The 25,626-nt window shown below is 33.0% G+C and overlaps 2 protein-coding genes across 3 annotated transcripts in view; one reads left to right on the forward strand and one right to left on the reverse strand.

The window, feature by feature from the left end:
- The window catches only part of LOC133189601 (E3 ubiquitin-protein ligase MGRN1-like), a 30,435-nt gene extending 14,201 nt beyond the window's left edge, over window positions 1-16,234 (reverse strand). For both annotated transcript variants that reach the window (XM_061324985.1, XM_061324986.1), the window contains exons 1-9: window positions 16,081-16,234; window positions 12,327-12,445; window positions 10,357-10,448; window positions 8,450-8,599; window positions 7,659-7,776; window positions 6,515-6,578; window positions 4,250-4,413; window positions 3,917-4,144; window positions 262-379 (exon numbers count right to left, since the gene is read on the reverse strand). In XM_061324985.1, the coding sequence (XP_061180969.1) occupies window positions 262-379; window positions 3,917-4,144; window positions 4,250-4,413; window positions 6,515-6,578; window positions 7,659-7,776; window positions 8,450-8,599; window positions 10,357-10,448; window positions 12,327-12,445; window positions 16,081-16,165 (1,138 nt within the window). In that variant the 5' untranslated portion in view covers window positions 16,166-16,234. The remainder of the gene's footprint in view (window positions 1-261; window positions 380-3,916; window positions 4,145-4,249; window positions 4,414-6,514; window positions 6,579-7,658; window positions 7,777-8,449; window positions 8,600-10,356; window positions 10,449-12,326; window positions 12,446-16,080) is intronic.
- A 204-nt stretch (window positions 16,235-16,438) lies between these two features.
- Window positions 16,439-22,984, forward strand: LOC133189604 (UBA-like domain-containing protein 1). The gene is made up of 3 exons (XM_061324987.1): window positions 16,439-16,635; window positions 16,772-16,855; window positions 21,325-22,984. Exons 1-3 carry the CDS (start codon window positions 16,522-16,524, stop codon window positions 21,490-21,492), a joined length of 366 nt encoding a protein of 121 aa, XP_061180971.1. The 5' UTR covers window positions 16,439-16,521; the 3' UTR covers window positions 21,493-22,984.
- Window positions 22,985-25,626: the final 2,642 nt, after the last annotated feature.

The raw sequence follows: 25,626 nt of genomic DNA on the forward strand, positions 1-25,626 counted from the left end.
TGGAATGTTACCACCTTGATAGAGCTGTAACACTTACTTCATGAAGTAATCAGATGTGTGTCAAATTTACATTATTTTCTCTAAACTCTATAAACATCTTCAAGCATTACAAGAATTTGGAGATGGCAGACTTTGTAACATAATTCACTAAAGGTGTTTGTACATTATATAAATCAGCCATGTCCTGCAAAATAAAGGATAAACACATGTAATTACAATGTACATGTACACTGAAGGCATGCATTTAAACACTGCAATTACCTCCATCAACAGTAAACAGCTGATTACACGGTCCATTGACTGCCTCAATCAGAGACAATGCCTCGTAACCCGTAGGGACTCCCTCCTGGCTAACGGGGTTTTCTTCTCCTGTCTCACCCTACAAAATAAACATGACTCATCTGTACTCTTTTATTTCAAAATATTTTCTAAAAGAAAACCCTGAAACTTATATTATACAGCTAATATAAAATAGTTCAACAAGGGTAAATGATGTCATTCACCTCATTAAAAACAGCACAGTATTTACAGCATAACCAGTCAAGCATGAACACATTTGTATTTCTTTCATTAATGTGGACTTGATAGGGCATAACACACGTACATGTGATACAACAGTAAAGAAGATGACATACAACTGACCGTTTGAATATAACCTCATACCTTAAACAGACAAAACTATGTTGAGTACATGTATTAGCATGTATAAACAGGCTTAATTTTTAAACCTTATGAAAATGGTGAGGATATACAACAAAATAATCAATTAAAAGCTTGTTTTGTACAATGAATTCCCATAAATATAGTTCTTTCCAGAATATAATTTTTTCTTTAAAAACAATACAATCAAACATTTCTTTATTCAACAAAGGTGAAATAGCTTTTCTTTTTTATCTTTTGGCACTTATGTTTTACTGAAACTCAGATATTCCTTAATTATTGCAAATAACAGGAAATGGATCAACATAAACTTGCCACTGAGAGAAATATGAAGTACAACACGTATTTTTTAACAGATTAACTATAAATTTGAAAAATGGGAAGAAAGTGTTCAAAACAATTTTTTTTTTTATAATTGGTAACTTATTCAAACATTTTGTCAAAAGTTAGTCTACCTTATGACCTTTTATCATGAAGGTCATGGTGTCTGGCTAAGTGCATTACCCTCTATTCAGAATGTTTTGATTTTATGAAGGAGCTAGATTTTCATATTGCTTTCAAGAAATCAATTATCATTTTGTTTTCAATAGTAGTATGCACTCAAAAAACATTTTATTTTCAATAAAAAATCATTGCATACAGCTAATAACTTTGTATTTAAATATTTAATGTACATGTTAATGCAATGTACTGTAAACTTTTTTCTACACAAATTCCATTGTCTTTTTTTCAATCTGCTTTCTTCAGTACAGAAGAAAATAACTACTCCTCAATACTGTAGAAAATGAGGAATATTATCACTTTTAAACAAAGGGAACTTCATAGCCCTGCTGTAGATTTTTATTTATTTTTCCCTTAGGGTGAATTCACCATGCATCAGACACCCTCGTACTTCAACAAGTTCTAGCGATATCGCTATGGACCGAATATTATCAAAATGGATCTTAACAAGTAGTATGTCATTTAAATATAAATTTGTTCCCTTGTAAAACTTTTATCCCAAACTGACCCCCTCCCCCCCCCCATCCTACTCCCAGGAGTCATAATTTCAAAAAACTTGCATCTACACTACTTGAGGATGCTTACATATTTTAATATGTCTAATAATCATGACCCTACTGCTCTTGAGAAGAAGATTTTTAAATATTTCTTTCCTATATATTCCCATGTAAAACTTTGACACTCTATTTTGGCCCCATCCTTCCTCAGGGGTAAAAAGGAGTAAAAAGAATTTCAATGATGGTATAGAAAGCTATTAACAATGAAAATATTTTTTTTAAGTTCATAAGTTATGGCCTTGAAATAAAACTGTATTTATATCATGAAAATTAGGTCACATAATATTGTTGCTAATTGCATAAAATGTTGGAAGAATTGAATACATCAACCCAATTAACAGGTAATAAATGACAGAATCTTCTACTCTGAATAATTTATGGAACAATTTGTTTGATGCAAAACACCAGATCTACAGGAGAAAGACCCTCTTTCTCAGATATGGTGACAAAATGAAATATAGGCATAATATATGTATTTAGTGTAACATTCTGATTTTAGGGAAAAAATTTGAGATGAATTAGAGGAACAGATGAAATTTTACAAAATGAAACATAGTGAATACATCTGTTTTAGAATTTTATCTCCGTTAGGAGTTGGTCCTAACTTGCTTCTAACAGTTTGTTGTAGAAAATGAATATTGATATATCATATAGTATGGAGCACGGTAAACAAAAATACATATACTGTAGATCACAAAATATTCACGACACCTTATTTCCATGAGATGGGTGTTAAGCATTTATAAGCGAGACAAAATTTACATGAATTCTGACTACTGCCTTATATAATCTTAACTAATAAATATATATGCGAGAAGGAAATTTTCCCAAGGAGACAGTCTTGCGTAATTACGCAAAAATAAAGTTCTCACAGATAAAAAGTGATTTACAGTATTTTTATATAGGGTTTCCACTTGGGTAGGTCAATAGGATTATTCTTTTATATGAATTTATTTATGTTCTGTAGGTTTTCAAAAACATTAATTGCACTCATCTTAAGTTAATATACACACTTTTTGTCTCTAAGCTTAAACATGTCATTATTTTATATTTTCTTTTTTATTTCTTTTAAAACTGTAAGAGTCCAGACATGAGTTGAAACACATTTACATGTATTTTAGGGTCAGGGGAAAATAAATAGGGTCAATGAGGAAACCCGTAACTCTGAAACATTTTTTAGCTTAAGCAATTTAACATACTGGGTATTCGAAGAAAACTCTGAATATTCCAACATTACAAAAAAATATCTAAATTACTGATACAGTAATGAAAGACAGAATCAAATGAATAATTTTCAAGATTTTACAAACTTCACAACTGTTGCAGATTTTTACAGTGTTGTGACACTAACATAAAAAAAGAATTTAAAATTTAAAAACGAAATTCATAATTTTACATTGTATACGAAATATCTTTATTGTTGTTTGACATATTGTGGTTTTAATTAAAATGTGTCTGAAATTATATACATGTACTAAATGACTTTCAAAAGATTGAAATTTTCAAAATGCATCACCATTATCCACCCTTTGTGTAGAAATATCTTCATCTTTCTTTCTTTCATTTGATTTTCTTTCTTCCTAAAGCAATATTTACTCTTTTCTTTAGTGTAGACTCAGTTGAGGCACTTTATTTTGAGGTCTTGACTGAGAGTAAACTAATAGATGGGTCATGTAAAGACATCTTCTAAAAATGATACATTAAACCTGAACACAATTCATAAAAAGGAGAGATGTATGTTTTTCCATCATATTACTCTGCATTTTCCTTAACCAGTTATGGCCCCTAAATAAGCCATTCATGTGGTCACTGTTCAGTGTAATCAGTTTTTCACCAGTGTGGACGGAGGTATTTTACATAGCTATTGTAAAACTCTCCGTAGCTACAAAAGTAACAGTGTGCTTCTTCCATGGCAGAAGAGAAGTAAGTTATCAATTGAAAGAAACTTACATCAGTTGCAAGGTCAGTGCAGTACAAACAAACACAAATACACGTAAACGGCAATAAAATGTAAACAAAGGAAAAGTAAGATAACCCACATGAACACATCGTCCATTCCATGCAGGTACTAATGACAAGAAAGCAGTTTGATGTTACGAATGCGAAGAGTATACCCAAGTGCTGATATTGGTGATAGGAACACTAATATGACATATGCCTATTTACAAGTCGTATTTAGCTTTAATTGAAAGACTTACTGTTTGTACAGACAGTGGTTGTTTTTTCCTCATAGCGCGGATCTGCAGCAATGCTCTGAAGGGTGACCGACAAATGGGGCAACTAGAAGCCTGGTATCGGAGGGACTCGGCACAGTTACTACATAAACACAAGTGGCGACATGGAAGTATGAGTGTGTCACGCATGTCTGACATACAGATCACACACTCTGCTCCACTGTCTTCCACCTCATCATCTGGGTCTTCCAGCTGGAGGACAAATATAAACTTGGCATGATAAATGCATTCTCTATAAATCAAAACACTGCATTCAAAATCACTTTTCATCTACATGTACTTAGTCTTGTGATTTACCTTTGATCGATCTGTGTGTTTGTTCTCAATTCCATATATTTCCTGCAGAAGATAGATAAGCCCATCCACAAACTGCTTCTGCTTTAATGCTTTTATCATGTAGCCTCCATCCACAGAGCTCTTCTCCACCACAGCATAGGTCAAGTGACAATGACATGGATGATCTGGTCAAAAAGCATCAGCATTAAAAAACACACATGACACAGCATAGGTCAAGTGACAATATGACATGGATGATCTAGTCAGAACCTAAGACAATGACTTATCACATTTCTACATTCATTATGTCAAACTGCATACCATGTCGCATATTGTCTCTCTTTTTTTAACTTGTGTAGAAGAATCGCATGTCGCTTGATAGTACTCTATAGAAATGTCTCATTAAGTCAAGGGATTAAAGTCATAAATAATCATAGCACAGTTGGAAAGGTCTTGTCATAGGTAATGTACATGTGATATATGAAAGCCCTATCTTTTCTTATTCAAAAGTTATGACCAAGGATACAGTTTTTGTGCTGATAGACTAAATGAGTTGTAATGTTCCCTCATTTTTGCCAAAGCCAGGGAAAAAAATACATAAAGATACTTGTACCATATACACAATTATAGTAGCATTATATAAAAGTAACCTGGCCATTTTCTTAAAAATAAATATTCATTATATGTACATAAACAAAGGTAATCAAAGATTACGAAGCTCACCTCAACGAATGTTATCTATAAGTAAGGCAAATTTCACATCATATTTTTTTTCTACCGTATATACTCGCCTATAAGTCGGTCCGCCTATAAGTCGGTTGTATTTTTTAAGCTCAGATCAGAGGGTTTGACCTCTTAAAATACCAATCTTTTTATAACTCGCGTATAAGTCGGATAAAGAGTTTTGGACCAAAGTTTTACTCCCAAAAAACCGACTTATAGGCAAGTATATACGGTAGTTAGGGTACATCCCAAGATCAATATCCATGCAAGTTTGGTTTAAGTAGGACTTACAGTTACTTGGAAATAGACCTGCTCAAAAAACTTTTAACCTGTTTACTAATCAAGAAAATTTTGGTCAGTTCCAACATCCAAAGCAAGTCTGGAAGTTTCATCCTTAAATGCACCATCTATGCAAGTTTAATCATAACAGGCCATAATATTATATAGCTACTCCAAAAACAAAATTACCCTGATCACTCATCTGGAAAATGTAAGTCAGATTCAGAATCCAAAGAAAGTCTGGAAGTGTCCATCCCTAGATACATCATCCATGCTAATTTGGTTAAAATATGGCTAAAATTCACTCATGTGGAAAATCTAGGTCAGATCCAGCATCCGAAGCAGGTTGGTTAGTGTACATCCCTAGATGCATCATCCATGAAAGTTTGGTCCAGGTAGGGCTTATTGTCACTTGGGAATGAGACTGCTCCAAAATCTAAACCTGGTCTCATATGTGGAAAATCTAAATCAGATCCAGAATCCGAAGCAAGTGTGGTAATGTCTATTCCTAGATGCATCATCCATGCAAGTTTGGTCCAGGTAGGGCTTATAGTTACTTGAGATTGAACCTGCTTCAAAAACTTTAATCTGGTCACTCATCTGGAAAATCTAGGTCAGATCCAGCATCCGAAGCAAGTGTCGTAGTGTCCATCCCTAAATGCATCATTCATGCAAGTCTGGTCCAGGTAGGGCTTATAGTTACTTGGGAATGGACCTGCTTCAAAAACTTTAATCTGGTCACTCATCTGGAAAATCTAGGTCAGATCCAGCATCCGAAGCAAGTTTGGTAGTGTTCATCCCTAGATGTATCATTCAAGCAAGTTTGGTCCAGGTAGGGCTTATTAGTTACTTGAGATTGGACCTGCTTCAAAAACTTTAACCTGGTCACTCATATGGAAAATCTAGGTCAGATCAAGCATCCAAAGCAAGTGTGGTAGTGTCCATCCCTAGATGCATCATCATGCAAGTTTGGTCTAGGTAGAGCTTATAGTTACTTGGGAATGGACCTGCATTAAAAAACTTTAACCTGGTCACTCACCTGGAAAATAGGTCAGATCCAGCATCCGAAGCAAGTGTGGTAGTGTCCATCCCTAGATGCATCATCCATGCAAGTTTGGTCCAGATAGGGCTTATAGTTACTTGGGAATGGGACTTGCTCCTAAAACTTTAACTAGGACGCCGACGCTAATGCCGACGCCGGGGGTATAGCATCAGCTTATCTCGACTTCGTCGAGGTGAGCTAAAAACAAATAAGTATATGTGTAATCGAAGAAATGATTTTACCATCGTCTTCCACCACACAACTGATAATGACTGGGATAGTCTCCTTCACAGGGTCATACTGCCACTATTAAAAATAAACAGTAAGGTCATTTACATCATCAAAAGGTCAAAATGCTCAATTTTAGCTTATTAATGAAGTTGATCTAAACAAGTAAAATCTTAGCAAACAATTGTCAGGGAATTTTTAATTTTTTTTTCTTACAAACAAGTCTGACCTCTTGAATTAGATAAAATGCACAATGCTTTGATGAAATACAATAAAATGATACAAAATGTATACCTGTGCAGTGAAATCAAGCATTTTCATGGGAGTTTTTTGTTGTTTTACATGCAATTAAAAGAAGCAGTGTTTGAAATAACCGTGCGCCCGACTGCCCGAGACGCACAAATTTTGCAGCGGGCGAAAAAATTTGCTTGCATTAATGCCCAGTTGGATGTGTGAAAATTTTTGATAATTAAAAATCATGTATTTGATAAATCTCTTTCATATCAACTAATAGTATCGGTAGCAAAGTGTAACAAGGCAAGAGGAAGAATTCATCAGCCTATATAGATTCTGGTTCGAAGTTATGGTGACCTGGTTCCAGTCACATAATCGTTAAAAACAAATTTATAAAAGTCAATTATTTTCTCGGGCTAGTAGATCTTTGGCAGGGCTGACAACATTTACTAGCAGTCAGCCCTGCATGTCTGGCTTATTTTGCAGCGAGTTTCAAACACTGTAAGAAGAGACCCATGAATTCTTGTTCTCCACAAAATGTTAAAATTTCAAATACGTACATGATGTACATGTGCCAGTGCAAGTATAATACAAAAGTATAACAATTCTACACTTTTTTAACAACTGAATTTTATGGGTTTGAATTTATATAGTTACATAGTACTGAAAGATGTAACAGCTACCCGGGTATTTAAAGGAAAGTTCAATCTGATGTGATACATGTATCTTCCATTATGTGGTGTTGACAGATCTTCTACATAGAAAGAGTGTGTGTAAGCAGTCCAAAGATTTAACTTCATGTTGATTGATAAACTGTCAATAACTGACTCTGAGAGAAAAGTACATATGGATATACTGTTAATAAATTATTTTCCTGCCGCTGACTTAAGTTCAGTATCTGTGTCTTCACTGTCAATAACATACCTCCTCGTCACTGAATTTGCTGGGATCCAGGACATGTGTGGGCTGAGAGAACAGCTGATTAGCACCTCTTTTGTAATGATAGGTTTCTGAGTTCAGACATGGCTCCCTTGATTGAAACCTGTTATATAATAATAAAATAGCTTTCCAATAAACCTAATAAATGCATAGAAATATGTGTCACTTGAGCTTCATAAACATATCTATAAATTTTACTTGTAACTCAGACTAAAACATGATATACTTTTCATTGATCTGTTACAGTAACTTATTTTCTTTCTGTCTCTTTTCAGAAATTAAAATATTTTGATATAAGAATCTACAGATCAGTCTTTATTTATATTCTCCTACCAGAACTTTTATAGCTATACACATGTACTTGTACGACACTCCAATGCCATATATTTAACAATCATTCATTAAATTCAATTCCTAATACAGAAATTGTTTTTCCTCTTCAATCTTTCCTTTGATTATTCAATGGAAAAAAATGCATATACAGTGAAAACAGTCTAATCTGACACCTGTATAATCTGTTTCACTGTGAATTCTAACCCTTATTAAATTCCCATTTTACCATATTCCATGATCTTTACATTATGTAATCTGACACCCTATAATCTGTTTCACTGTGAATTCTAACCCTTATTAAATTCCCAGTTTACCATATTCCATGATCTTTACATTATGTAATCTGACACCCCATCTATTCCAACACAAACTTGTCTCCCAGTGCATGTCAGATTTTAGCCATGTTTCATTGTAATGTTATTCAGCTTTCACTTTGTTCTTACGTTATCTGTCCATTGTTGACATCTTCTGTAGCAAAGTAGTATACAGTTATTGCACACTTTGAATCTGAGTCAAATGTGAACTCAATGTTGTACTTTGTATTGATGGAGTCTGTTTTATCTCCCCCAGAACCATCACCACTGTCATCTACCCTGTAAAACAAAGTTCTTATACCAATAACTTAGGTCTCATATAATCACTCATCTACCCTGTAAAACAAAATTCTTGTACTTATTACTTAGGTTTTATATCATCAGTCATCCACCCTGTAAAACAAAGTCTTATATAATCAGTCATCTATGTTAATATTACAACCAATAACTAAGGTTTTATATCATCTATCCTGTAAAACAAAGCTCTTGTACCTATAACTCAGGTCTTATATAATCACTCAACTACCCTGTAAAACAAAGTTCTTCTACCAATAATTTAGGTCTTAATATATCGTCAGTCATCCACCCTGTAAATCAAAGTACTTATACCAATAACTTATGTCTTATATCATCACTATTATTCCCCATTGTCAAAGAAAATATCTGTAGTTCTTATACCAATAAATGTATCTTAGGTTTTATACATTTAAGAATGTTAGTCACATGATCTAATCTGTTGAAAAGTCAATATTGTTAAAGGAGCAAATTGTGCAGCATGCTGAGGAAAACTGAATCAAAATCTACACAATGTTCAAGAAAATTGATCAAGGAATTCTGAAATGCCCAATCCTCTTTTTATGCAAAGCAGCATGGTGACTGTAGCAGGGATTAGCAGATTTAATGGAATCTCCCTCCACAAAACTGGTAAATGTATATCCTCATTAAACATGCTTCAATATTAGACATAATAAATACATCTTGGCTTTTTCTGATTCAGATTTTGTTAAGAATTATTCAGTAAGTCTGGAATCTTCAGAGTTATAGGAAGTAACCGATGTTTAAGAAATATAACTATACAAATTTATCTGAGGTAATAAAACATGTGAGCAAAAATTATATTATGACACAGAATAAATGAAGGCTACAAAAGCTTACTGAAGTGTATACTGTGGAATCATAGTTCTCAAATATGCAAATTGACAATTCCAAACACTCAGTATTAATCCTGAGAGTGAAAATACTGAAAATTAACAAGTATTCAAGTATGCAATTCTAGCATTAAAAATTCATAAATAGTTCTACTGAAAATATTCCCTGACCAGTAGGGCTGGGTATTGGCTGGAAATTTCATATTGCAATATACTGCGATGTTTTTCAAGTGTATTGCAATTTGTATCGCAATACTAAATACTTTCACTAGAATTTAGACTGATCTTTTCTCTTTTTTATAGAGTAACTTTCATCTAAATGCAGAATTTATATAATTATTATAAATAATTAATAAAAAATAGTTCTTGTAGATTTAACTACAGATATGCACCAAAATGCACCCATACATCAGCTACTGCCTTACTCTTTGACATGATAGAATTCTGACATCTTTAATTTTATATCTTATTTTAGGAATTCTGAGTACATAACTCAGTTCCAAGCTTATGCATTTTGCTGGTATTTCAGTACTGAAAAAAATGTATCACAATACGTCTTGTCAACAAACCACAATAAACTGGAATATTGGTATTACTGAGAAGCCCTACTGACAAGAGTTATTAAAACTGTTTCCTGATAATAAATCTATTGAGTGAAAATTAACTTATTAGAGTAAGAAATTAAAAGCCAGCGTGCTACAATATTAATTATAAAATAAGACAAGTAAGAGATGAATAGCATTTAAGCAAGATAAACTGAGAATGTCATGAGACTTTATATCATCTTTATCCAATGTTCTAAATTGTTAAATATAATTTTGATTGTATTACTTGAGATGCCTTACACCAATACAAATATTGTTAATTGCCTTCCAAACCAATACCTACTTGACAAATTTGAGCGAGTCCTTACGAATATTGAGGAGGCTTTTCAGTGGCTTTGTAGGCTCACTTCCAGATGAGGAAACTTGGTATGGAAACTAAAACAGAAATCAAATCATTTAACATTTATTTATCAATCATTCTGATGTAACACATGAGCAAGCTAAAAGTTCATTTTCAATATAAGGTCAAAATTTTTCTTGCTCTTGATAAATGGCAACACATCTGAAACACATATAAACTTTAAGATAGAATAAGATAGAGCACTGGGTTATTCAAATTATAAATATTTAACCAAAAAAATATATGTTCCTCAAGGACAGTATCTGTAAAAAGCTTTAGGATTTATTTGATTTTATGGTTCTACAGGTAGGTTTACTAATTCATTCTGTCCACAACTTTTGTCTTGTGGGAGGATATTTGATTAATATGTACATGGCCTTAACCACAGTAATTAAATACTGCTCTTACAAAGCAATAAAAACACTCTTACACAAAGTAACAATACTATTCATGAAAATATATGAAGGAATGGAAAGTGGTATCAAGAAATTTAATGTTAAATCCCGGGATCATGAAAGTAGACTAAAATTCACTGGAAATGAAAAATTGTACCATATTTTGAATTATTTACCAGAAACTGCCATTTTTTTTTAATTTTTGCTCTCACAACACCGGAAATCTTGTTTGACATGTGACTTACTAGGTTAATGTAAACAAGGTGTTAAACATTTCTCACAATAATTACATTGTAATTAAAATGTATCAAAACTTCTTTTAGGTTGAATTGTTTCCCATAAAAAGGTTTTAAATTATACCTTGTTAAAATTGTATCAGTAGAAAGACGTTTCAGAGAGAAAACGACAAGAATCAGATCAAGTCTGTGTGAATTTTCAATTCAAAGGACTATATTCGGTAATGACCTATATTTGCCCCCAAAATCAAACTTTGACGGAGAAATATATAATTATGTTCTAAATCAGGGGAATATCTGCAGACTTCAGAGCACTTAATATTTTCATAAGCCATGATGCCATATGTTCGATATGACGTCAGAAAGATGACATAAATTCAAAATTTCCATGATTTATACAGTAAAAGTGTATATTATGTCAATAATTTGAGTAAAAGTCACCGCGCGCAGGTCTGCTCCAACTCAATATTTTGATATAATGTGTAGAATGATAATATCAATGAAATATGTAAATATTGTTCTTGAGCAGGCCTGCACCCGATAAATTTTATAGTAAAAATTGAATAAATTTTGTTCATTTTTTCCTTTTTCTGAAAAATAACACAAAATCCGAATAGTTTGTGACGTCATAGAAACAAAAGTTGCCAATAATCTACTTCGAAACTATAATATTTTTTGTTAATTTAGATTTCTCACATAATATATACAATTCAGCACATATTTCAAGAAATTTTCAAAATATGACTTTTGTGGGGACAAAAATGTGCATATACCTCATATATTTCTTTAATACAATTTTTTTTTGGCTCTGCTTAGCTGTAAGTATTGTCCATTCCAAAACAAAGTAAGAGAGTTATTTGATTATCATGAAAAAAAAATGCTGATGACTGGAGACAGAGACTCTTGCATGGTACACTGTATTATGGACATTCTCTTAACAAAATTCAATACTGACTGGGAATTGCTGAAATTCTTAAAGTTGCAAAAAGTTGCTTGCAATAAGCAATTAACACTACATGCAGTGGTAATTTGTTGATTTGAAATTTAGTAATAAAAAGGAACCTTTCATTCTGTTTTGGGGTCAATATTTTTGTAGTTTTTTGATAAACAAAATACAGTATTTTCACCTAAATTCCAGTATTTTCAAGGCTCCTGCACAGGATTTGGGTCTTAAAAAATATCACATGTATGATCCTGATTGGACCTTCATATAGTAGAATTACAAAAAGCTCTCAAAACTATATCATATCAGGGTATTAACACTCGAGATCTTTGTACATACTGGAATAGGTTTATTTCCTAGGAAGTTGAGGTCCGAGTTTTCCCCAAATAAATAGGACTCTGGCTGACTCATGTCAAATCGTTCGCCTCCCATGTAGAAGTGACTCCCAAAGTAGTTACCTGTTCAGAAAAATCAACATTTTTTAAGAATTTCTCACAAAAATGTACAAGTATGATTAAAGTACACTGTATACCAACTATTATTTCCATCAGCTGTTATTTGCAATTCGTAAGTTTAAAATCCATCCACAACAATTAATTTATTAACATACACAATATAATAAATGGTTTGTGGTAAGAAATATTCATGAGTAACTTTATTAAAAAAATGGTTCATAAATAGCGGTATGCAGCTAAAGATTTGCTGAAACAATATAATTATGTCTATTGAATTAATAATAATTTTTATCTATAATAAAATTATTAAGCATTCTTTTATTTTTGCCTTTTCCTTTTCTCTTTTTAAGATAACTATTAACTTTTTTTCTGTTTTTTCTTTTTTATTCTAATAAATGGTGCCATTTATCCTATACAGAGGTCTATTAACATTTTGATTATCTCACTATAGGCAAACTGGCATCATACAAATTTAGTGTGAATTAGTTGTACAGTGCGGACTCGTTATTACGGTGATGGTTTTATAAGATAGAACGCTTATTACGTTGTAAATTCAAAGCACAAAACCATTTCTTAACAAATCTATACAAAATAGAACCGTTTATTACGATGTCCTAAAATGCCGGGACTCGGTATTACGATGTAAAAATTCTGTCCAAAATTTTTTTTCACTCCGTGTTTATTCAGTGTTGATCGACGGTAGACACTTAAGGAGATGCTAAATAAACATTGAAACACCTGTGCTCTGACAGAGTGTTAACTTGCAGGGCCGTTAGGTGATTAGTGACGCTTGACTGCACACACCTTGACTGTTCTAGCGAGGTCAGCAGAACTGGAGACATCGTGTCAAAGCCATTGTCAAACAATTAAATTTAAACTGTTTATCATAAACGTAATCTCTAGATTATCTATGTCTGTAAAGTTTATTTTATCTTTTATACTACAAAATTATATGGATGTTAACTTGGAGAAATATTTTTTTCTTTATCTAAGTCAGTGCCTGGGAAGGTCAGAGAACAGGTGTGGCCAATGGCCTCCCTTTTCATGAAATGAGGCTATTTTGAAATTTTAGGGACCGAGATAAAATACAATGGGGCCATTTTAAAATATTCCGTATTTTAAAAAAAAATGGATTTATGAGATTGATCACTGTTCGTTATTTTTACCTTAAAATTAATATCTTCGACAACAAAGTTTAGGTGAATGGAAAAAAAATGCTATTATAGGAATTGATAAATCATTGTATCCGACACTGACTTGGTGATTTTTTTTTACTGTACATAAGATCTTCATGCAACACAGCAAGTATTTCGAGAATTATATTAAAACTAAAAGCACCAAAGAGTTTCTTTTTTTAAATGCTGATTTACAGATTTAGGGAAAGGCCAAGATAAGTAGACTTCGTTGTTATGGTATTACATTGTAAGAAAACATTTTCTATGTGTGAGACTTTCGTTAAGTTAAATTTGTGATGTTATGATGGCCAGTTGTCTAAAATGATCTTTCAGTTACGAACCACGTGCGAGCATTTCTGTTTCTTTGGCAGCAGAATGTCATTATGTTAAATGGTGGTTCAGGTTTTATAATTCCATACTGACATCAAAATTTGATGGAATCGTCTGTAATGCATCGAATGGGATGAATTTAGAATTTAGGAAATAATACATGCTCGCGGTTTGCAGAATGTTTGCAGGATGTGCCGCAGGCCGCAACAGACCATTATTGCACTGCACCATTTCTGGCAGTTTGCGCATATGATACAATATGACGTGGCCCCTTCTCAGGCCCTAGCTGGTATTAAAGTAGGAAAAAAGGGACAAACATTTTTGTTTCAATTTTAGACAATTTCTGGTGTTTTATTCATTGCAATGAAATTTAATTTCAGACCTGCATGCATGTGTACCAGAGACTTAGCCTAGGGAGAAAATGTACCAAACGAGGATTTGAATCCATGTCCCCTGAACATGTGCTTTACCAACTAAGCTATCTGGCCATTGAATTCTGGCACAAGCAGTACTTTATAATAACATATTTGCTAGGTGGCATTGTTGGGCACGTAGTGTATAAATATGTGTGAAGCAGCAGAGTTGAGTCAATTGTGAAGTTAATGCTGAACCAGCAAGGCAACAAACAGACCATTTATGACCAGAGGTAAATTTCACAGGGTTGTCCCTAAGAATTAAAATAGCAGGGAACATTTAAAATGTAGAAGGGGATCTGGGGTTCCTCCCCTAACAGGGGGATGAGGGGGAATACCAGAGTAATCGGGGGATTACGTCGACGTCATTATAGGCAGGGAAATTCCCTTGCCCCTTGGTCTTAGGCAGGGATGGGGTAATTGTAATTAGTATTTGTAATTGAGTAATTAATTGTAATTAATTACATTTTTAAAAGTAATTGGAAGTAATTTGTATTTGAGTCAGTCTTCAATTACAAGTAATTGAATGTATATATTAAATACATTTCCAAAAATGTCATGTATTTTCAATTACTTTTCAATTACATTTCAATTACTTTTTTTTAAGTTATAAGTTTAAAAAGGTATCTTTTCAAGATACACAGTTCAGTATCCCTGTGTGGCATGGGCTTGTGTTTGAAAATCTGATGATCATGATTAAAATGAACTCAAAACTGTAAAAACATTTCATTTGTTCTCAAGATTTTTTAAAAATAAAACTTAAGTAATTGAAATGTATTTAATTACATTTGTCAAAGTAATTGAGAGTAATTAATTATCAATGTAATTGTAATTGCAAGTAATTGACAAAATTATCAATGTGTTTGAAAGTAATTAATTACATTTCAAAGTAATTGACCCCAACCCTGGTCTTAGGGACAACCCTGTTTCAGTTAAGGAAAATAAATAAATATTTAAAGATTTAGATGTGATGGAACAAGTCTTTCGTGGCTTAATAAGATATTTATTATAAAGAAAGTGACCCTGGGAGCCAGCAAGAGCTGTAAAGAGCCTAATTGCAGGAACTGCACTGTAAGTGCCGGTATTCAGCTTGTAAGAGACAGGAGTCATAGGAGCAAACTGAACTATGTGAGCATAAAATCACTCAGAAGTCAGAATATCTTTAATTTATTGTATAGGCTATAATTGATTAAAGACAAGTAGTCTTAATATTCATCTGTATATACTAGTATTGCTAAATCATATATTTGTATTATTTAGAACCTGTCAGGTCCTCAGAAAGTTAACTGAAGGGATTCAGTCGCCTCTGCTATTTGTAATTATGTTATAAGGTTTCACGCTACGATTATTTTACAAATTTAATAGATAGAGTTGTATGCATGAGTATATAGGTTCAATTCATAAAATTTATTTTCTGTGCTAGGCCTTGTTTTATTCTCTTTAGAGAAGTGGACAGGTCCACTTCTCTAAAGAGAACAGGCCTTGTTTGTATGATTATACCTTAATAAATAAACATATTAACGTTTCTTAATAAATAAACGTATTGACATTTTGTTTTTATTGGAAGTATATATGATTCCCTCCCTAGCTGTCTAAGCTGTGTTTTCAGTATGTACATGTTATAGATTAGATACACTAAAATTGAGTAAAAAAACGTTAAAACAAGAAATCGTGTGCTTGTAGACTGTTCAGACACTTTTGGTACAATAAGTACCCTTACCGATTTTAGGTGGATACCGATACGCATTCGTTGATGCTATATCGACTTCTTCTTCACCTGTATCACGACTTGCTATGCCCCACATTTTGATATTGTTTACCAAAATCCAAGATGGCGACTTCCGTGTTTATTACTGACGTCACAAGAACCTGTAATAATTGAGTGGTAATTTTTACCCCAAGAAAAATTTCTTTTCCCAACGAAAATCCTTCATTTAGAAGTACTTAACTTGCTTTTACTAAAAATAAATTAATTTATAAACACGACACGATATTTCCGAGTGTTTTTAATTTATAGCCACACCCCTGTTTCTATGAATGAGCCAATAAAACATTACTATTCCCATGACGTCACCCATCAATCAATCGTCCATCGAAATAACAACATTGTTTTGGCCTTATCAAGGGACTAAACGGCAGCAGGAAATTTGCGAATAAATCCATGAAAATGGATAACCTCAAAGAACAAGTTATGATAAACCATTTTGTATCAGCCACAGGAGTACATGCAGAACAAGCAAAACAGTTGTTAGCGGCTTCAAATTGGCAATTTCAGGTAATGTTTATGTATTCGTAAATTGTATTTATCATGGCGCATGTTGATTGTGTACATCGCCACCTATGAACGACTGACATTCCAGACAAATTATGAATTGGTGAGGTTAATTTTGAAACTGTTCTATGTTTTTCAGACTGCTCTTAGTATGTTTCTTCAAGAATCATCAATCCCAACGTGTAGAACATGTCACGGCAATCATTCAAACGCAAATTACCCGGTAAGTGAGAGCCCTCCATGATGGATGACATCACATTCTCCTATATTGTTGCTTTTTGTTGTGTTTACATTAAGACCACGTCATTGTTATGGCCCTCGGAGCACTTAGTAATGTGTTCGTGTTTTTAAAATAGATCTTACTGCAAATATTAACTTGACGAAGCAGCTGTACCGACAAGAATGAAAAGATATGTGTTTCTTTGAAGTGTTTTAAAACATACTAATTTATGACCGAAAAAATAAAGCCAATCCCATTTTCTTTTCCAAAAATGGAAAAAATCCGTTCAAAACGAAAGTTGACAAAATAAGTATAGCTTCCTGTTACCAAGTGTGAATCAGGCAAAAATCTTTATATTTAATGGTTTACGGGAATTTTTCGTCGGGGGGGGGGGGGGGGGGGGTTAAATAGAAATTATACATTCAACTGAAAAAGAAAATAAAATTAAAATTGAAAAAATTGCACTATTTTTTTACTTCCCATTATTGATTAAAATGGACACATATACAGTATCAAGCTAAAAATGGCAACAGCTACACAAAATCTTGTAAGTGGTATAATTCCTTATTGAAGAGAAACTAGGGAAATTACAAACAGGGAATTCATGAAAAGGATGCATACATTATTAACAATCAAACAAAAAATGGAAGTACAGACTGATTTATCTTTCTCCTTGGAAACCCCTCATGTGAATTGGAACCCCAGTTTGTAAATTTTAATTTAGAGAACCTCTGAATACATCAAAGTAATGAATAAAATCAGAATGATGATTTAAACATATATCATACAGTATTTACATGCTGATACACATTATAACAAACTTCTGAAATCCAAGTTGACACCATTTTTACACTTCCGAAACGGTAGACAACAAATAAGTTGATCAGATGATATCTATAAACTAGTCATTACTAAGAATAGACTAACAATCAGAATAGCTGATTCATTTGCTCATTGTTTTAATTTTGTGCACTTGCATGGACAGTCAGTGGGAAATTTAAAAATAAAATAAAGAACAAGGACTTTATTTTTATTTGGTTTTAGCTAAATTTTCAGTTGGCACTCGTGTAAACCATTTTTGAAAAAAAAAAATGTTGGCCTAACTGGATGATAATATTGTGCATGTCTGAGCCTATGCATACCAGACTTGGACTGCTTATAGAAGTATTTTATGATCAATATGATATTCCATGTCTTTGTTGTACATATTAAAGCAAATGATACACTTAGTAGTATGCCAATAGGAAGAAAAATTGTTTGGTTTAATCCAGATTATAGTTGGCAAATAAAACCTGTACAAAAGAACAGACGAGAACAGAAAAAAAAATATTCTACAAAAAATTTAGAGATATTGCAAGTAAAAGATATTTTATCAGTACTTGTGGTATTATGTAAAGATCTTTTCAGACTTTTTAAGTAAACAAGTAGAGACCATCTGCATTACAGTGTTGTCAACAAGTGTACACATGAATGTACACTTATATTTAAATATCTGCATAGCTAGGGTAAATGTTTGTAAACATTAAGACTGTTTTACTCTCCTTGAATATTTTTACAGTTAATGAAACTGTAAATATCTCTCATGTTCTTATATTGAAGAAAGAATTTTTTTGTTTGAGGAATGGATGCTAAAGATCTGCTTTTTGTACTTCAATCAGTCTCTATAGGATAGTCTTCAATATGACTCGCAAAGTAAACAAACATCAGTTTCTTCTCAAAGTTTAAAGAAATGAATCATACAACTTCTAAAGATATTCAATGCATTGGCAAGAGAAATCTTGATTATTTTTTTGAGAATATATGTCTTTTCTAACCTATGTATAAATTAGGTTAATTATGTCTATTGGTGAAAGTTTTTCCCCACTGTGTAAAAGTGTTAACATTGTATGGAGTGTTGCATACCTATTTCATAGCATTTGATATGTTTTCATCTATAAACTGGTGTACAAATACCATCAGGGTTCTCACTAGGATTTTGTTAACTTGAGTCCCAGGACTCAAGATTTCTGAGAAGGTTGCGTCCCAGCTAAATTTGATGCGTCCGAGAATAATTATGTTGAGTCCCAACTAAATTATTGCAGTATCCCTCCATCCAAACATCAATATAAATCTTTACCATTTTATCAGTTTGTTTACGCAATATTAACATATTCAAGTATATAAACTGGTAATGCATTCAAGCCATATTCTAAAATACACGCGTAATCAATTGCCATAAAAATTAACTTGGTGTTTATAAAGCTAAAATTAACTGTTGCATAATCAACTTGTACCCGAAAGTTGACTGTATACAATCACAGGTGTCATGTGCAATGAGGCGTAACTAATCCTGTCGGTCGCCTGCACTGGGTGAAATTCACGAGATAATCAAGCCGCATTGTGTATACAAGCAGTAAATATGGTTTCTATATGTAGATAACACTCAAGATTCAAAAGTGTGTGTGTGTTGTTTTTTTTTTTAAAAAAGTTGCAGTGTGTTTACAGCTGTCGGAGTTTGGCATGCGACATTATTATGACTATGGACTATAATAAACATGAAGTATCTTAATTATGATCAATCCCTGTTTAAAAAAAGAGAAATAAGTACAAGAAAAGTTATTTCTTGGATGAACTTTATGATAGTTACAGGAAGGTTTCAATTAAATATTTCTTTGACAAATCCCAACATCTAAATTCCCCGTTTTTGAAATTACCCGAATTTTCTCGCTAACGAGGACGCGTCCAATCAGGAGTCCGCGGACGCATCGTTTTTAAGAACCTTGCGTCCCAAGTAATTTTGCTGCGTCTAGGACGCAGATTCTTGCGTTATTGAGAACCCTGTACCATATTAATTAATTTTTTCTTTGCAACTTGAGCAGTTTGCCAATGAGCAGAATTATTGAACAGCATATTGGCACTGTGGCCTGTCTAGGCAGTGCGCACATTACTAGGTAAACAAAGAGCGCACCACAAACAATGAACAGTCAGAGTAGTGGAGTATTTAACATGTTTAAAGGGTTAGAACGAATAGGTCATACTGTGCTAGGTGCTTGTTTTGAAGACATGACCTTGAAGACCTCAGACATAATGTAAACAAGTTGAAGATGATTAGACAGTTTAAGGGCAGGTACTAAATTTCTGCAAAATTTTATTGAATTTCTTGCAAACTCTTAGTCTCTTATAGTAGGAGCTAGATAAAAATAGATTTCCTAGAACCAGACCATGTTATGCATGTTATGTAAGAAAGATTTGTTTATCCTATATAAGTACTGACTCTAATGAATTGTTGATCAGTTTATCTAGATGTTCCCCTTATAATGATCAGTTAGTTTTATATATAGGGATGGAATTATCATATACCAGTACATGCTTTAAGGTTTGTACACTTTAGCCTGTATTAAAAAGGTGACACTGGCTGAGCAGTGATTTATTAAACCATCTCATTCTCTAACAATATCTAGCATGTATTGTAATTAATTCAACCATGTGCCTGTCTGTCATCAATACAAAAAAAAACTTCCGTGATGGAGTTATATAATGGAGAAAAAATTAAAATGTTTGTTTAGTTGGTATTACTTCCTTTGAAAAAGTGATTTTTGATATATAGAAATGTAAATATATTGTCCTTTTAGTACAGAAAGCCCATTGATTTGTTTCCTAGTCCACACATTTTTTTATGCCCTATTGATTATAGAATGAAATTAAGATCTTATATATAAGGCTCAAGCAACAATCATACAGTTGTATTTAAAATTAACCACAGATTGAAGGTCAGCAAGATTTAACAGTATTACAAAAGTAGAAAACATTTAGAAGGCTTTTTAGAGGTTCATTGTTGTACTAATTTGGCCTGATAAAAACTTATAAAAGTATGACACATACTTCAGTAATAAATGCAGTGGGTCTAAGTATATTTAAACTGAAATGAAATTCAAGTAGATTGGCCACTTGAAATATTACAGACTTTTTATTTATATGCATCACAATTACTGTGTACATACTGAATGAATAATTACTACTTACATTTTAAGTAAACTATGTTTAGGATGTACAATTCAACAGTAATTGTAGTAAATAAAACTCTGATCATACATGTACCAACATAAACACCGTTTAGTGATGGGAAATATTTGAAGGGCTTTGCTTCTTTTCAAAGTGAGACAATAAAGAAGTGCATCAAATAGTGAAAGGTGAACCAACTTAATGAAAAAATATAAAGTTCTAAAATGTTACAAAGAAGTGGTTTAGGGAAAAAAGCTTTAAATGGTGTTCAGTAAAAATTTGATGACCATAAGGCCCATGTGGATAGGCTTAATCGGCAAGTTATTGGTACTGGCCGTTATTATTCTAAAGAAGAATGAATTACCTGCACAATCATTTATAATTATGTTCATTAGATTTCTCTTGTTGTATGCAAAATTAATTTTTAAAAATCCTTAAAATATGAAAAAGCAGGAAACTTCATTGCTGATTTCTTTTTATTTTTTTTTCAGTTATGTGCACCAGCAAATACTCCAGCCACACCCCCTAATTTCCCTGATGCATTGTTAGCATTATCAAAACTCTCCACCACAGAAAAATTTAGTTCCTCCCCATACGCCACCTCACCACAGCAAGTAGCCAATTCTCCCAAAGGCATGGAAATAGAGGCACAGCGATAAAACTGACAAGCTCCCAGGCAAAGAACAGGAGCATGGCATTTGGGACAAGTTTGTTGTTTTGTCAGATTGGACCACTGTGTTAGCTGTAGTGATTTCAACATTGAAGAAGGATGTGAAAAGTGCTTAGATATATACACAGGGACTGAGATGAAGACTCGTACTGAAGTTTTACATTACATATTGTCAACCTTGTTGTATTTCCTCAATGTGTCTGATTTTTTTTCTTCTTCTTCTTCTTTATGATAATGAAATAGTTTGAAGATTGTAATGCTCTTTAAGTAAACTGATTTGTTATTGGAAATGAATTGTGTAAACATCTCAAGTTATCAGATAAATCAACTAAAATACTAGGATTGCTTGTAGATTTGTGTCATCAATAAGAATCAATTTTGTTTGTTTCCAGCTTATTTTTGATCTCAATATTTATTTGCAACTTGTTTTATGATCCATGCATGTACACAGTGAATGTAAAGAAATGATACCATATTTGTCCCAGTAATTGTCGATGTTCATAAAATCATTTTTATTATTAACCTTGCAGTCATAAACATACTCCTTTGAAAGTAATAACTGGATGTTTTATTTGGTTTTTGAATGGCATTGCACCATTGGGAAAGACCATGCTTTACAATCATTATAAGTAAAGAAAGTAACTGTATATTGTATGCATATTGTATACATAGTCATAGTGCCTATGGCATTTACTGGAATGAATATGGTAAATTTTCAGTTGAAGAAATGGTTTCAGATTTCCCACTTGTCATCTGAATCAAAAACATTCTTTTGTAGTTGTGAAAATTCTTAACTTTTTCTTTCCTGGTGATTAGCACTGATTGAATTACGCTTTTGGCAGGCAATACTAAAATGGCTTTCTTTAATAAAAGTCTCCGTCCAGTTTAGCAATATGTAATGAAATGAAAGATCATTTGATTGTATTTCCTCAGAATTGTGTTACTTTTATCAAAGAAGGTCAAATTTTTTGTAGGTCATTTGTCTGTATTTATGTACTGCCAATTTTTTTGTTAACCTTAGTAACATTTATAGCTTTCCCTCCCCCTTGCAATTTTTATTTTACCAGAGTATTTGTGCTATTATTTAATCATTAATACAGGTATTTCTAGACTTTCTGTGATGGTCTGGACTTATTGTCAGAATTATGAGTAACATCATTGCATGACCTTTAACTGAGGTCCCTGCGATGAGGTTATAAATCAATGTTCCTCATTATCATATGTTTGTATTTTGAAGGAATATTGTGTATAATTGGGGTAGGATCTACCCTTCATTCTTTGGAACTGTTATTGACTGACTAAACATTTTCTGTACATAGTTATATTTGATGGAATCATGTTTCATTAATTTTTGTATAGTTACATGTACTATGTATGTATGTCATTAACTCCACATGAGATGAAAATAATGTTAAAAAAATCAGTTTTTTTAAGTTCTGTAGTATCCATTGTTCATTAAACTTACTCAGGAACTTAAAAAATTACTCTGTGTTCTGACTTTGACTAATTAGAAAATTTAATAGGTGTGTCTGGGAATATTGGAAGGAAGTTGCTGAAAAGAGCTTCAGTAACTAAGATTGTATCAATCAGGATATGTTCATGTCCTGACCTCTGAAACATTTGAAGGAGGTTGTATTACATTAAAATCTGCTGCCTATTGTACATGACATTAGAATACTGATACAGTGTTGAAATTTGACCTTGGTTTGCACACATGAGTGTTTGACTATAAAGATGTGGTAATTGTTTAATTTAAAAATGTGTGAACTTAAGTGACATGAAGATTTTCAGAGGACCATTACTTTATGTTGGGTAAAATGACCATTGGCAGCCAGTTGCTAATATGGGGGTTCTCGGAGCCATTGCCAGGTTTCTGGAAAAGGGGGGGGGGGGGTGCTGGGAGGGGTACCCCTCCAACAAGCCAGAACATGTTATAAATGGGTACCATTTTCGTGGGCTCTGGTGCATTGGAGTCATTTCAATACATACCATTTGAACAACATATCAATAAACCTATAAATAATGATTTGTTAATTTTGTTTCAAAAAGAATACTTTAGACAGTGTTTTTTTTTTTTTTTTTTTTTTAAGAGAGTGTCTAATAACCCCCCCCCCCCTTGTGTACATGTAAAAAGGAAAGGAAAAATGTATCTTGTCTTTATAGTTCTTTGAACCTTGTCTTTAGCAAATATAACCTATCATTGGGTCATACTTTGACATATTTCAAACCAATTGTTAGGCCATTGTTTTTATACTAAATTTGGCTACGATATAGTCCGTCTATCTGATCAATACATATGGCTCATGGCGGATGTGACCGGTCGACAGGGGATGCTTACTTCCCCTCGGCACATGATCCCACCTCTGGAATTTCCGGGGTCCATGTTTTATGCCCTGTTCACAAATTGTTAATAGGTTTTTGAGATGGACATCTGTTCGATCGTTATTTTCACCCTTTTTGCTTTTCCGTCTTTAGGACACTATATAGGCCCGTTGGAAGCCATTTCAGTTGGGGGGGGGGGTGCAAAAAAATATTTTCAGGTGGGAGGACTTCCAAGCAAAATTCGTTATTATGGAGGCACAACACAGGCCCTAGTTTCGTATACGGGAAACCCCTAGAAAAGACCCCATTTACGAAACAAGTGCCTGTGAGGCACAAGCATTAAGTAGCCACGTTTTCTATTTCAGCAAAATTTATTGGGGCACGCCCCTACCCCATGCCCCCCCCCCATGTGCCTCACCCCGTTCCTACAGCTATGCTATATAACTTCAACAGAACTACATGTACACAATACTGTATGTGTTTAGCACAAATATTGTTTATCGATCAATGCATATCAATAGCACATATCTATAAACGAATATTGTTTATAGAGGTGCTATAGTGATATCAATTTTGTACTAAACTTCAAATATCAAGTCACTGCACTTTTTAAGTTAAAAAAAATCCATAAAAATCTTCAAAGTATAAATTAGTAGTTCTATTTACTATCGACCCACTATTTTTAATAATAATATTGAAAGAGGTAAATGAATAAAAATTACATTTCAAAATATTCAACAGTGTTCAAGTTCACAAATAATTTATTTTCTGCCGTTTTGTATGAAATATGTATTGATATACGATATATCCATGGTCAGTCATTTGCAATACTGGGATCAACACAAATTGACACACTGACCTAGTCGAACTAATCCACCAAGCGGCACGTTAATTGCCACGCGTTTCTTTATTTACATTACATATGTGGCTTTATTTATATCCTTGCTGCTTCGACGTGTCTCGAATCTAGTGTTTATATACTTATGTATACAGCTCACAACTTATGCCTTGAGTCGGCATGTGTATATTCCATTTAACTAAACCATGTAAACTGTAGACAAAACAAAACTATCTTTGGACCAAAGAGTAGAATATGTTTAAAAATTTACACAATCATAAACTTCTCTCAAGTTTAAACATTGCTGTGATGTCATTTCTTTGTTCTAATTAACATTTTGTAGTCTGATATTGATATTTATATGCAAATATTGACTGGGGTTGAGGGTAAGATTGAATATGTTAGCCCTTGAGGGGTGAAATATTGCCCGATGCGGAGAGGAGGGCAATATTTTCGTCCCAAGGAGCTAACAATCATTTTTGCCCGAGAACACAGTCAATAATTGTTTTGTTATATGAAAAACAAATCAGTAAAATAGTATTTTGATTTCATTAACATTCAGCAACTCAAATACTCGTATATGTATATATCAAATGCATTGTCCTGCACATTGACTAGTGCAAGCGAATCCATCAAGTTGTATGATTGCGTTACTTTTTTTCTTCTTTTTTTAAAAACTTTTTTACCCGGTATCATTACGTCACAATAAATTAGTCTAAATCAATAATATTGTGGGAAAACTCTGCCGGTCAATTTTAAAATAAATTATTACATAAACATGCAAGTGCCTGTGGAATATAGTAGAGACTTTTCTTTACTGAATATAACAATGCCTTGTATTTTACTTTGCCAATATTTATATTTTTAAATGATCTATACCTTTGTCCTAAAACGGGTACCCTACGGCTTTCCATATAAAACATCTGCCCCCACATGTTTTTATACAAATTAGATTTTTTTTAT

This window comes from Saccostrea echinata, unplaced genomic scaffold, assembly GCF_033153115.1.
Source record: "Saccostrea echinata isolate AGI-Se365-2 ecotype Australia unplaced genomic scaffold, CSIRO_AGI_Sech_v1 ptg000019l, whole genome shotgun sequence".
In the NCBI taxonomy this organism is placed as follows: domain Eukaryota; kingdom Metazoa; phylum Mollusca; class Bivalvia; order Ostreida; family Ostreidae; genus Saccostrea; species Saccostrea echinata.